The 13726-nt window shown below is 49.4% G+C and overlaps 2 protein-coding genes across 3 annotated transcripts in view; one reads left to right on the top strand and one right to left on the bottom strand.

Annotated features, from left to right (window-relative positions):
- LOC100436789 (putative postmeiotic segregation increased 2-like protein 1) overlaps positions 1–4822 on the top strand; it is a 23255-nt gene extending 18433 nt beyond the window's left edge. The window contains 1 exon segment of the mRNA XM_054560121.2: positions 3–4822. Within this exon segment, the coding sequence (XP_054416096.2) occupies positions 3–35 (33 nt within the window). The 3' untranslated portion in view covers positions 36–4822.
- On the bottom strand, positions 3582–13726 carry LOC100443517 (putative speedy protein E7). 2 transcript variants are annotated; one of them, XM_024249536.2, is made up of 8 exons: positions 13442–13726; positions 12291–12503; positions 10757–10987; positions 9677–9735; positions 8368–8453; positions 6083–6326; positions 5856–5960; positions 3582–5011 (listed from the first exon to the last, which is right to left on the bottom strand). In XM_024249536.2, exons 1-7 carry the CDS (start codon positions 13599–13601, stop codon positions 5901–5903), a joined length of 1053 nt encoding a protein of 350 aa, XP_024105304.1. In that variant the 5' UTR covers positions 13602–13726; the 3' UTR covers positions 3582–5011; positions 5856–5900. The 2 variants fall into 2 exon arrangements, with proteins under 2 accessions (XP_024105304.1, XP_024105303.1); XM_024249535.2 differs by lacking the exon at positions 12291–12503.

Here is a 13726-nt window from a genome sequence, read left to right as displayed (position 1 = left end):
AGACGTGCCTGCTTCCCCTTCGCCTTCTGCCATGATTGTCAGTTTCCTGAGGCCTCCCCAGCCATGCTTCCTGTACAGCCTGCAGAACTGTGAGTCAATTAAACCTCTTTTCTTCATAAATTACCCAGTTTCTGGTAGTTCTTTATAGCAGTGTGAAAACAGACTACTGGACCCTTCTGGTTGAAGGAATGCAGCCATTCTGCCTGTTTGACTATGTCCTTTCTATTCATCTCTATTTCCCGGGAGGTGTTTATCCAAGTGCAATAGGAGGTATCGGTGACCGCACAGTCCCCTCAGTGTTCTGCTAGTAAATAGTTGAAGGTTGATCATTGATCTCCTGCATTTTCAGTCTGGCATGGCAAAGCCCCCGTGTAACTGGTAAAGGTATCAGTAAGCACCAGGAGGTATCTAAATCCACCAGGAGCCATAGGCATCACGTTGACGTCCATTTACCAGTCTTCCCTGGCAAGATTCTTCTGAATTGTACTGCCTTGGCCAAAAGGGGTATGGGAGGGGCTGGGCGCAGTGGCTCACGCCTGTAATCCCAACATTTTGGGAGACCAATTCAGGTGGATCATTAGAGGTCAGGGGTTCAAGACCATCCTGGCCAACATGGTGACATCCCATCTCTACTAGAAATACAATAAGTTAGCTGGGTTTGGTGTTGGGTGCCTGTAATCCCAGCTACTCGAGAGGCTGAGGCAGGATAATCGCTTGAACCTGGGAGGAGGAGGTGGCAGTGAGCTGAGATCGTGCCATTGCACTCCAGTGTGGGCAATAAGAGCGAAACGTCATCTCGAAAAATAAAAAAAGAAGTCCGGGCGTGATGGCTCACACCTGTAATCCCAGCACTTTGGGAGGCCAAGACGGGTGGATCACGAGGTCAGGAGTTCAAGACCAGCCTGGCCTAGATGGTGAAACCCTGTCTCTACTAAAAATACAAATATTAGCTGGGCATGGTGGCATGCACCTGTAATCTCAGCTACTCAGAAGTCTGATGCAGGAGAATTGCTAAAACCCAGGAGGGAGAGGTTGCAGTGAGCCAAGATCGCGCCACTGCACTCTAGCCTGGGTGACAGCAAGACTCCATCTCAAAAGAAAGAAAGAAAAAGGAAATTCCCCAGGGAAGTACCTCGGCTTATTTCATAAAGAGGTACTGAAGGAAGCAGAGGCATGTGGAGGACTTCCCCACCTCGTGCAGCTTTTGGGCCATGGCGTCTGAAATTTATTATTTCAGAGTCACCCCTTTGATGACCTTGGCAGTGGACTGCAGTCATCTGTTTAGGCGTCTCCATGGCCCACATCAATGCCAGTATTTCTGTTTGTTGCACATTTGATTTCCTTGTTGTTGGCATTTAGAAGGCCCCCTGTTTCCCAGATCACACCACGGGCGTGGATCGCAGAGATTGCGTCTTGTGAGTCTGTAGAAACAGTCAAGGCCTTGTCCTCTCTTAGGTCCAGAGCTCAGGTTAATGCAGATTTTCCCAGCCGTCTGTGCTGAAGTCCCTGCGGGGAGGCTCCTGGCTGGTTTCCCATAGGTAGACCGCTACACATCCTTGCCCTTCATTGGCTTCTTTTCATGAAGCTCCTGCCATCTACAAAACATGTCTCCCTTTTCTTCTTGAACCACATCTCTGTTATTGAAACTCTAGAAGTCAACCGGGCATGGTGGCTATGCCTATAATCCCAGCACTTTGGGATGCCAAGGTGGGCGGATCACCTGAGGTCAGGAGTTCAAGACCAGCCTGGCCAACATGGTGAAACCCCATCTCTAATACAAATACTAAAGTTAGCCAAGCGTGGTGGCCACTGTCCTCCAGCCTGGGCGACAGAGCAAGACTCCGTCTCAAAAAAAAAAAAAAGAGAGAGAAAGAAAGTATCATGCTTTTCTAAGTTCTGTGAGTTGTTTTAGTGAATTATTAAACTTGAGGACACGGTGGGAACCTCCAAATTTGCAGCCAGTTGGTGAGAAGTACATGTGGTCTGAGGACACCCAAGCCTGCAGCTGTGTCTAAAGCGAGGGCAGCCTAGTCGGGGCTGGTGGCCTTAACCTCTGGCGTTGGAGGTAACATCAGGGAGTTGACATCAGAATTGCATCACACAGGCCGGGCGCGGTGGCTCACACCTGTAATCCTAGCACTTTGAGAGGCCGAGGCGGGCAGATCACGAGGTCAGGAGACTGAGACCATGCTGGCTAACACAGTGAAACCCTGTCTCTACTAAAAATACAAAAAATTAGCCGGGCATGGTGGCGGGTGCCTGTAGTCCCAGCTACTCGGGAGGCTGAGGCAGGAGAATGGCGTGAACCCAGGAGGCAGAGCTTGCAGTGAGCCAAGATCATGCCACCGCACTCCAGACTGGGTGACAGAGCAAGACTCCATCTCAAAAACAAAACAAAACAAAAACAGAATTGTGTCACAAAGGCCAGATGCAGTGGCTCATGCTTATATTCCCAGCAATTTGAAAGGCAAGGTAAGAGGATCGCTTGAGCTTGAGTCTGAGGCCGCAGCGAGCTATGACCACACCACTGCACCCCAGTCTGGGTGACAGCGCAAGATCCCAACTCCAAAAATAAAAAAGAAAAATCAAAAAGAATTGCATGGCAGAGTGCCTGTCTTTCACAGCTTTAACTGCTGCAGGAACTTTCTTTTTTTTTTTTGAAAGGCGGTAGGGAGACACAATCTCTGCTAGTGATTCTCCTGCCTCAGCCTCCCAAATAGTTGGGATTATACGCGTGCACCACCACGCCTGCCTAATTTTTGTATTTTTAGTAGAGACAGGGTTTCACCATGTTGGCCAGGCTGGTCTCAAACTCCTGCTGGGATCATGGGCGTGAGCCACCACGCCCGGCCACCTTTAGAGTTTTCTTACCACCTGGTTTTCCTCTCTCAGTATCTTTCTCTCGTTTCCTGCCTTAAAACTCTAGCTTGGCGTCTGGGCACAGTAGCTCATGCCTGTAATCCCAGCACTTTGGGAGGCCGAGGTGGGTGGATCACTTGAAGTCAGGAGTTCGAGACCAGCCTGGCCAACATGGTGAAACCTTGTCTCTACTATTTTTACAAAAGTTAGTCGGACGTACAGATGGGTGCCTGTAGTCCTGGCTACTTGGGAGGCTGAGGCAGGAGAATTCGCTTGAACCCGGAGGTGAAAGTTACAGGGAGCCAAGGCTGTACCACTGCACTCCAGCCTGGGAGACAGAGTCTTGCTCTGTCTCCAAAGCAAACAAACAAACAAAAAAACCCGGTAGCTTGAGATCTATTCTCTTCTATTGTTTTTCTTTAAGAAAAACAATATTTAAGTTTTTCTTTAAGAAAGAAAAATTAAAAATAGATGTAGATGCTATGTTGCCGAGGCTGGCCTCAAACTCCTGGCCTTAAGTGATCCTCCCGCCACTACCTCCAAAACTGCTGAGATTGTAGGTGTGAGCACTGCACTCAGCCTTATGTTTTTTTCTGCATAAAAAACAACACAGGATTATCTTCCAGAGCTAATAAATATGTTCAAATAACCACAACCCCATTAAGGAAAAATATCACTTGGCAGCAAATAATCAATCCAGACCAATATGATCACAATCGCTGTGAAGGTGAGAAAAGTTCATCTTTATTACGTTTCCCCAAGAGATGCACTGCACTGTTCTCTTGAAAACACACAGCTCATGCCCTCCTTTAGAACACACATCCTCTTTAAAGTAACATACAAACATGCCAATACAAGGTAAAAAATTACATCTGCATTCTCATATTTCAAACATACACTAAATATCAAACAAACATTTATTTTCACAAGAATTTAGGGGAACTACCACATAGCTATAAATGTAATATACATATGAACTAAGTATCATAGATAAAAAGTATGCTTCCTTCAGCAGCACGTGTAATAATAGATACAAAGATTGAAAGGTAAAAGATTTATGATAAAAAGAATCCACTCTTAAAAAGGAAAACAAAATTATATTTATGTGTATATAACAGTTCTAACACCCATCACATAACTTTATAGAAACAGCGTCTATTCAAAAATACCAGTATTTCCACAATATTTAAAGTAATATTGAAATAAATATATTTAATATTTAATAAATAGTTAAATAAATAAAATAATAGTTAAATAATTCTTTGCCAATCTTTTTCAAAATAATCCAATAAAATAGATAGTATATATTAGACATGTTAGTATATATATCTAAGACATGTTAAAAATCACAACTGAATTCTCACAATTCAGTCACAAACCTAAACAGCAAATAAAAATTTCTATGACTAGAATTTAGGGGAACTACCAATAGCTATAAATAGAAGAGATTATTATGGAAGTATCATAGATAAAAAGAGTGCTCACTTCAGGAGCACATATAATAATTCAGAAAAAAATTTAAAGATAATAAAAGATTTAGGATAAAAGGAATTCTCTCTTAAAAATGAAAAGAAAATTATGTATATATAATAGCTATAACTCTCATCAAAAAACTATACAGGAAGAGCATGTTTTCAAAAGTACAATTTCCTAACTATTTGAAATAAACCTATTAATAATTCAATGGCTAACATTTTCCAGACAAACCAATAAAATGCATAGTGTGCACGAAGCTATCCGTTACAGTCTATGGCACTCATATTTCATGAAGAATTCTGTGCCAATCTGAGTCCCTGCACTGTGTGTTCAAATCCTCCTGGACTGTGGCAACCAAGTCCCTAAGAAACAGGACCTCCAGGGAGGTTGGAATTCAGCAACATGAAAAGGGAGGTGGTGCCGCAGGAAAGGGTGGAACTGGAAACACTCCTGGTTTCTTACTTTTCTCCAAGGACTCCTAGAAGTACCCCACCCCCCACCCTCCACCCCTGCTCCTAGGAGGACAACGTGATCACTGTATTCAGCTCCATCAAGAACGGTCCAGGTTCTTCCAGATGATCTACACAAACGGCTCCTCTCCTCCTTCCTGGTGTCTGCCATGAGCATTGGAATAAAGTTCCTGCGGAAAATCCACATCTCCCCTGGGCCCGGTGTTCTGGAAGTGAGAGAGACGCTGTCACACTTCAAGGAGGCAGCTCTCTAGACAGGAAGGTTATTCACGTCCCATGTCAAGTCTAACTAGAGTTCAGAGCAATTTTATCTCCTGCCTTTCATTCTGTACCCTGCTTCTGAACCATCGCGTTCAACTCTGATACTCGCACTTCGGTGACCATGACTCCAAAACTCACTTAATACTCCCAAGGTCAGCCCCAGTGACCTGCTTCACAGCGAGGACTTTGGGTGGGTCTGCCCAGGGAGTAGGGCGCCCTCAGAGAATGTGGCTTTGGACTTCATCACAGCTGGGGCCTTTTGTGTCACTTAAGATCTAAACTTGTAACCATGCTAGATGTGTTTCTAATGTGACAACATCACGAACCACGAGTCCAGAAGCCTAATCCCTAATCCTACGTCCTCATGATGAAGTCTCATGCTCTGTGCTCAACATGGTTAGCTGCACAAGATGTAAACCAAAGCTTCACTGAACCCTCGACCCAAATCGGTAACTCAAGTGCATCAATCATAATGAACCTCCTCGAACTCAGTATTTATGATTATTTTTGAGGCAGGGTCTCACTCTGTCTCCTGGGCTGGAGTGCAGTGGCAGGATCAGGGCTCCGTGCAGCCCTGACCTCCCAGGCTCCAGCCATCCTCCCGCCTCAGCCTCCTGAGTAGTTGGGAGTAGAGATGCTTCCCACATCGCCTGGCTAATTTTTGTATTTTTGTGGAGAGGGGATCTCGCCACGTTGCCCAGGCTTGAAGCCGGATCAAGCAATTGGGTTCCTCGGATTTCCAAAATAGACCCTAATATTCTGCCTTTACCCCGGAGGATGCAGATGTACCTTCTCTCAGGCCGATGACCTCAGGCCTCCACGGTCCCTGGAGCTCTAGGAAAGGCGGGCGCGATCTCGCGTCCATACCCAGTGCTCTGGGTCATAAGCCTGGATCTGGAAAAACAAACGCCCTTTGAGAAGACAGGGACTCCCCGGGATACCCCTCTCTCCCCTTATCCAGCCTCCAGCCCACACAATTCCTCCCCACCTCCTCCACCTCCCCAGGCCCCACCCACCTCCTCCAACTCCTCCGGGGAAACCCAAGCCCTGCAGCGCATGGAACAGAAGAACTGGAACCGAAGTTTCTGGAACAAGGCTATCTGAGAGCGGTTCTTCCTGGCCCTCCAGTTCATGGAACGGCATAACCGGAACCGACGCTTACGGAGCAAGGGTACGTGAGAGCGGGTCTTCCCATACAGGAAGTAAAAGATGTTTTCTTTGGGGGCCTCGTCGTCCTCCTCCATGTCATTGGCCAGATAGCTGAGGACAGAAATCAGGTTGCTGCTCAGGGGCACCACCAGGAGAGACCTCCGGCTGAGGTCAGCTTCCCAGAGAGGAAGGTAAGGGACTCTCCCTAGCTCAGGAGTGGCACCCACCCTGCAGAGAGCCACGCCTTCCTCAGGAGGGCTCTGCTGAACAGAGACCTGATCAAGGGCGTCTCTCACCCCTTCAGGATGGAGACAAAAACCCAACTGGTGGCCGAGTGTGGTGGCTTATGCCTGGAATCCCAGCACATTGGGAGGCCCAAGCAGGAGGATCACTTGAGGCCAGGAGTTTGAGATGGGCCTGGGCAACATAGCAAGACCCTCGTCTCTATTAACAATATAAGAAATATGCCAGACGCGGTGGCTCATGCCTGCAATCCCAGCACTTTAGAAGGCTGAAGCAGGTGGATCGCTTGCGACCAGGAGTTGGAGACCAGCCTGGTCAACACGGAGAAACCCCATCTATACTAAAAATACCAAAATCGGCTTGGTGCGCTGGCATACCCGTTAGTCCTAGCTACTCAGGAGGCTGAAGCATAAGAATTGTGTAAACCCAGGAGGCGGAGGTTGCAGTGAGTCGAGATTGGGCCATTCCATTCCAGCCTGAGAGGCAGAGCAAGACTCTGTCTCAATAAACAAACAAACAAACAAACTGTCCAGGTGTGGTGGCACAGCCCTGTAGTCAGAGCTAATCGAGAAGCTGAGGTGGGAGGGTCACTTGAGCCCAGGATATGGAGGCTGCAGTGAGCTATGATCTCACCACTGCACTCCAGCTTGCGGGACAGGGCAAGTCTGTCTCAAAAAAATAAAAGAAATTGAATACATTGATATTTTGCCAGGACCCTGCCTTCTACAGGCATCTAGTCTAATGGGACCGGGAGTAATCAAGGCAGATGACCTAATCCAAGTGTCCAGGATATAACTGGAGAGCTACGGGCATGCAGAAGTTGGAAGATGATGGAAGGCATCACAGAGGCTGTGGGGTGAATTGACTTCAAGGAATGAGTCCTTCCCTTCAGAACTGCGTGTGTGCGAGACACCCACACAGAAAACACAAACGCAAAGTCGAGTGGAGGGCATTTGGAAGGAGCAGTGAAGCCATGCCAGGAAACACCAAGATGGCGAGCCAGTGTGCTTGTAGAGATTGTAGAGAGGGTGGAATTGGCACTGTGGACCCTGGCCTCGATAGAGAAAGACATCAGCTAAGGAAGTTGTTCAGGTGGGCAGTGAGGTTGTCGTGCTTTGGAAGGATGCTCAGGCTGCACTAGGAAGCCCCCTGGCTTGGGGAGAGACTCCAGGAGACCCCAGCAGGGAGCATTTGACAGTGGATTCGAGTGATGCAAGGGGGACCTGAACTGTGGCCTCTGTCATGGGAACCCAGAGGAGGTCGATGGCATTTGCGGTTGATGTGGGAATGAGAGAGAGAAAGGAACCAGAAATGTCTGCTTGCTGGAGGAAGCGTCATGTCCGCTCCTCCACTCCTTTTCTTTTCCCCTTAGGAGCAGTTTATTGTTCCTTTTGTTTTATTCTTTTATTTGTATACTGGCATTGGAGTTTGTTTTTTGGCTGTTTTTTTTTTTTTTTTTGAGATGGAGTCTTGCTCTGTTGCCCAGGCTGGAGTGCAGTGGCTCAACCTTAGCTTACTGCAGCCTCCACCTCCTGGGTTCAAACGGTTCTCTTGCCTCAGCCTCCCGAGTAGCTGGGATTACAGGTGCACACCACCACGCCCAACTAATTTTTCTATTTTTAGTAGAGACGGGGTTTGGCCACGTTGGCCAGGCTGGTCTCGAACTCCTGACCACAAGTGATCCGCTTGCCTCGGCCTCCCAAAGTGCTGGGATTACAGTCGTGAGCCAGCATGCCCAGCCTGAGTTTCTTTTTAGAAACAACAGTCTAAGATAGTATAATCCTGTCTTTTCTGTACACAGAGTAAAGAGGACAAACAGGTGAAAGAATAAAGGAAAGGCTGGAATCCCAATTCCCCCGCTGTCCCAGGGCGTTGGGTGTTGACGGATAGGAGGCAGCAAACCACTCACAGAGCCAGGAAGAAGTGGATGCGTTGGTATTGCCCGGAGGGGAGGCCGGCCCGGCTAAAATACGCTATGACCATAGCCAGGAGATACTGATGGAGAGAAAGGAACAGAGAGAGGGAGAGGTCACATCTTGGAAGAGGAAGATTGTGGAGAGGGGAGATGAGGGTCTGGGGAGGGGCTGCCCATGAGAGAAGGGACCTCAGTATTGGGGTGACTGTAGTCATTTGGAAATTGCGGGGTGGAGGGGTATTCGAAGGTCGGATGCAAATCCGAGAAGCCTGAGGAAGGGTTTTGGGTGATGCTCCCGGGATGGTGGGCTCCGATGGGATCTTTGGAGGGGGTGTGTCTAGGTCGGCTGGTGTCAGGAGGGCCTTTTGTGTGCCAGGCACAGAACTGTCCCAAAGAGCTGAGAGTAGAGGGGCCAGGCGTTTCAGGACTGCAGCCAGACTGTGGCCCAGAGTTCAGATCCCAAAGGACCCATAGGAGAGGCAGGGGCCATTCATTCACTCTGCAAGAGACCAGCAGAGTCCTGAGGGAGATGCTGACAAATCATAAAAGACCAAGAATAGCCGGGAGTGGCAGCTGAAGCCTCTGATCCCAGTACTTTGAGAGGTGGAGATAGGAGGGTCACATGAGCCCGACAGTTGGAGAACAACCTGGGCAACATAGCAAGACCCTGTTTCTACAAAGATTTCAAAAATTAGTTGAGCATGGTGGCATGTGCATAGTCCCAGCTCCTCAGGAGGCTGAGGAAAGAAGATTGCTTGAGCCCAGGAATTAGAGGCTGCAATGAGCTATGATCATGCCACTGCACTCCATCCTGGGGAGCAGAGCTAGACTCTGTCTCAGAAGAAAAAAATTTGTGGGTGCCAAGACTCAAGACCGTGGCAGCTGGTCAGGCACAGTGGCTGATGTCTATAATCTCAGCACTTTGGAAGGCCAAGGCAGGTGGATCCCCTGAGGTCAGGTGTTCAGGACCAACCTGGCCAACATGGGAAAACCTTGTCTCTACTAAAAACACAAAAATTAGCCAGGCATGGTGGTTCATGTCTTTAATCCCAGCTGCTTGGAGGCTGAGGTGGGAGAATCGCTTGAACCTGGGAGGCGTCGGCTGCAGTGAGTCAAGATCAAGACACTGCCCTCCAGCCTGGGCAACAAGCAAGACTCTGTCTCACCAAAAAAAAAAAAAAAAAAAAAAGACTGTAGGAGCATCTGGTGGGAGGTGGTGGAGGGAGAACTGTGGGTTTGGAAGCTGAACCCTCTCCCCAGGCATGCGTTGGAACAGGAACAGTTACATGGAGAACAAACTTACCTTGTCTGACACCCTCAGATCTTTGTCCCAGGCCAGGAATCTTTTAATGACAGGATCCTCTGTGATTAGAGAGCAGATGTCAGCGTAAGAAGCAGGACAGGGTTTCTGTGGGAGCAGCAGGGCAGCGAGGAGAAGTGTGCCTCCCGGGGGGAAGTCTCAGGATTGTGGCCACACGTGAGGTGGATGGGAGAGGGGAGAATGACTTTCACTGGGCAAGGGAGAGAGGCTCCTGCTCTGAGACTCCCCTGAGAAGAGACCAAAGGAGGCCCTGGGTGTGAGAATCTACAGGAGGTAGAGCTGGGAATAAGCCAGGACCCCCTCCAGCAGACACGGAGGAACCACAGCAGAGTCATAAAGGAATTCCCATCATTTCCTCATGAGACAGTCATATCAGGGTGTGACCATGGCCTTGGTATCCCCCACTATGGATGGAGACACTTAGGTTTAGAAGAGTCAGTAAGAGACATTAAGTTTCAGAGGGCACAGCTGAAACCACTTTGTTTATTGATTTTGTTTTTCTTTATTTGATTTTTATTTTTATTTATTAATTCATTTTGAGACAAAGTCTCGCTATGTGGGCCAGGCTGGAATGCAGTGGTGCGATCTCAGCTCACTGCAACCTCTGCCTCCCGGGTTTAAGCGATTCTCTTGTCTCAGCCTCCTGAGTAGCTGGGACTACAGGCATGAGCTACTGTGCCCAGCCTTGGTTTTTCTTTTGAGACAGGGTTTTGCTCTGTCACCCAGGCTGGAGTGCAGTGGTGCAGTCATAGCTCACTGCAGCCTCAAAGTCCTGAGTTCAAGCAATCCTCTTGCCTCAGCCTCCCAATGTGCTGGGATCTCAGGTGGGAGCCACCGCACCTGGCTGAAACCAAGCTTTCTTATCCCAAGCGCTGACCTTTATCAAGTCTACCTAATCCTGTATCGTCTCCTAAGTGTCCCTCATGAGTGATCACTTCTGAGTCCTCCCGCATGGAGAGCTCACCCACTGGGGCATATTTTTCCCATTGGAAAAGTGTGGTTATTGGAAGTTTCCTCTTTTTAGAAAGAACAGGGTTGGAGGTGCTCTCTGGGGTGTCCTACCAAGCAGCCTGTTGAAGGCCTCGTGGTGCTCAGGGAGCACGAGCGACACTCGCCGTCGCTTCAGCTTCATCTTAAGGCCACACAGTGTCTCCGCCACCCAGGTCTCCTCAGGCTCAGGGGCGAGCTCCTTCTGTGGCTCCTCCAACGACGACTCCTCAGATTCGTCTGACCACTCCCTCTTCCTTTTCCAGTGAAAGGACCTATGCGGGGGGCTGTGATCTACCCCAGGGGCTGAGTAAAGAAACCAGGCCACCGTGTAATGCTTCTGCAGTTGATCACATTAGAGCCCGACCCAAAACCCCAAACCACTCTCCATCCTCCCCAGCCTTGCAGACTGCTGGATTTTCCAAGCCGTCTTTCCTTCTGTCTGTCTCCTCTGCTGAGCTCCATGTGCCGCTCCTTCTCCTCCCCATTCTCCCATTTCTCTGTCCTCAGAACACTTCCTCATATCTTTCCCTGGTCCCTGGCTCTCTGAGTCCCTTCTTTTTTTTTTTGTTTGTTTTGGAGAAACAGTCTTGCTTTGTGGCCTAGGCTGGAGTGTAGTGGTGCGATCTCGGCTCACTGGAACCTCCGCCTCCTGGGTTCCAGTGATTCTACTGCCTAAGCCTCCCAAGTAGCTGGGATTACAGGTGCCCACCAGAACGCCCAGCTCATTTTTGTACTTCTAGAAGAGACGGGGTTTCACCATGTTGGCCAGGCTGGTCTCCAACTCCTGGACTCAAGTGATCTGCCTGCCTGGCCTCCCAAAATGCTGGGATTACAGGTGTGAGCCACTGCACCCTGCCTCAGTACCTCCATTCTTCCCACACACCCTTCTCACGTGCTCCTTCCTGACTTCTGGGCCCTTCCTTCTTTTTTTTTTTTTTTTTTTGAGACAGCGTCTCACTCTCTCACCCAGAATAGAATGCAGTGGCGCTATCTTGGCTCAAAGCAACCTCTGCCACCTGGGTTCAAGCGACTCTCCTGTCTCAGCCTCCCAAGTAGCTGGGATAACAGGCATGCACCATCACGCCTGGCTAATTTTTGTATTGTTAGTATAAATGAGGTTTCGCTATATTGGTCTGGTTGGTCTCGAACAACTGACCTCAATTGATCCACCCATCTCAGCCTCCCAAAGTAATGGGATTACAGGCATGAGCTACCACACCTGGCCTTAGTTTTTCTTTTGACACAGGGTTTTGCTCTGTCACCCAGGCTGGAGTGCAGTGGTGCAGTCATAGCTCACTGCAGCCTCAAAGTTCTGAGTTCAAGCAATCCTCTTGCCACAGCCTCCCAACGTGCTAGGATCTCAGACGTGAGCCACCGCACCTGGCTGAAACCAAGCTTTCTTATCCCAAGCGCTGACCTTTATCAAGTCTACCTAATCCTGTATCGTCTCCTAAGTGTCCTTCATGAGTGATCACTTCTAAGTCCTCCTGCATGGAGAGCTCATCCACTGGGGGCATATCTTTCCCATTGGAAAAGTGTGGTTATTGGAAGTTTTCTCTTTTTAGAAAGAACAGGATTGGAGGTGCTCTCTGGGGTGTCCTCCTACCAAGCTGACTCTTGAAGTCCTTGTGGTGCTCAGGGAGCACGGGCAACACTCGCTTCAGCTTCATCTGGAGCCCACACAGCGTCTCCACCACCCAGGTCTCCTCAGGCTCAGGGGCGAGCTCCTTCTCTGGCTCCTCCTCAGATTCGTCTGACCACTCCCTCTTCCTTTTCCAGCAAAGGGACGTACATGGGAGGCTGTGATCTACCCCAGGGGCTGAGTAAAGAAACCAGGCCACCGTGTAATGCTTCTGCATCTGATCACCTTAGACCCCAACCCAAAACCCCAAACCACTCTCCATCCTCCGCAGACTCACAGACTGCTGGCTTCTCTAAGCCACCTTTCTGACTTTCTCCTCTGCTCAACCCCATGTGCCACTCCTTCCCCTCCCCATTCTTCCCTCCCTCTGTCCTCCAAACACTGCCTCATGTCCTTCCCTGGTCCCTGCCTCTCTGAGTCCCTCCTTTTTTGTTTTGTTTTGTTTTGAGACAGAATCTTGCTTTGTCGCCCAGGCTGGAGTGTAGTGGTGCAGTCTCAGCTCACTGTAACATCCATCTCCCGGATTCCAGTTATTCTCCTGCCTCAGCCTCTCAGGTAGCTGGGATTACAGGTGCCTGCCATAATGCCCAGTTCAATTTTGTACTTTTAGTAGAGACGGGGTTTCACCATGTTGGCCAGGCTGGTCTCAAACTTCTGGCCTCAAGTGATCCACCTGCCTTCGCCTCCCAAAGTTCTGGGATTACAGGTGTGAGCCACTGCACCCAGCCTGAATTTCTCCATTCTTCCCACACACCCTCCTCAGGTTCTCCTTCCTGACTGCTGACCCTTCTTTTTTTTTGTTTTTTGGAGTGCAGTAGCGCGATCTCAGCTCACCACAACCTCTTCCTCCCAGGCTCAAGTGATTCTCCTGTCTCAGCCTCCTGAGTAGCTGGGATTACAGGTGTGCACTACTACCACTTCGCTAATTTTTATACTTTTAGTAGAGATGGGGTTTCACCATGTTGGCCAGGCTGGCCTTGAGCTCCTGACCTCAGGTGATCCGCCCACCTCGGCCTCCCAACGTGCTGGAGTTACAGGCGTGAGCCACTGCACCCGGCCCCCTTCCTTCATCTTAGTCAATCCTATCCCAGCTCTTCTTCCTCCAGTCCCCTCACCTGATGGTCCCGACACTTCATCATCCACCACCTCCTGGAGGGGGTACCCCGAGGTGCTCCACTGGGGGCTCTGCTCATCCTGTGGGTGCGGTTGACGGCTGGTCGTGATCTTTCCCATAATCTGTCCCCTCTCACAGAACCTAGTCTCTGTTCTGTCCATGGCCTTCTTCTGGACACTGCTAGGATCCAGAAGAGTACGTTATTAATTCTCAAGGCTAGGAGAAGTCAGGAGTGGAGAACAGCTCTGAGAAGATACTGTTGTCCGCCTGAGCTCCAGGCGCCCAC

Source organism: Pongo abelii, chromosome 6 (genome assembly GCF_028885655.2).
Source record: "Pongo abelii isolate AG06213 chromosome 6, NHGRI_mPonAbe1-v2.0_pri, whole genome shotgun sequence".
In the NCBI taxonomy this organism is placed as follows: Eukaryota; Metazoa; Chordata; class Mammalia; order Primates; family Hominidae; genus Pongo; species Pongo abelii.
This window is presented reverse-complemented; position numbering and strand designations above follow the sequence as displayed.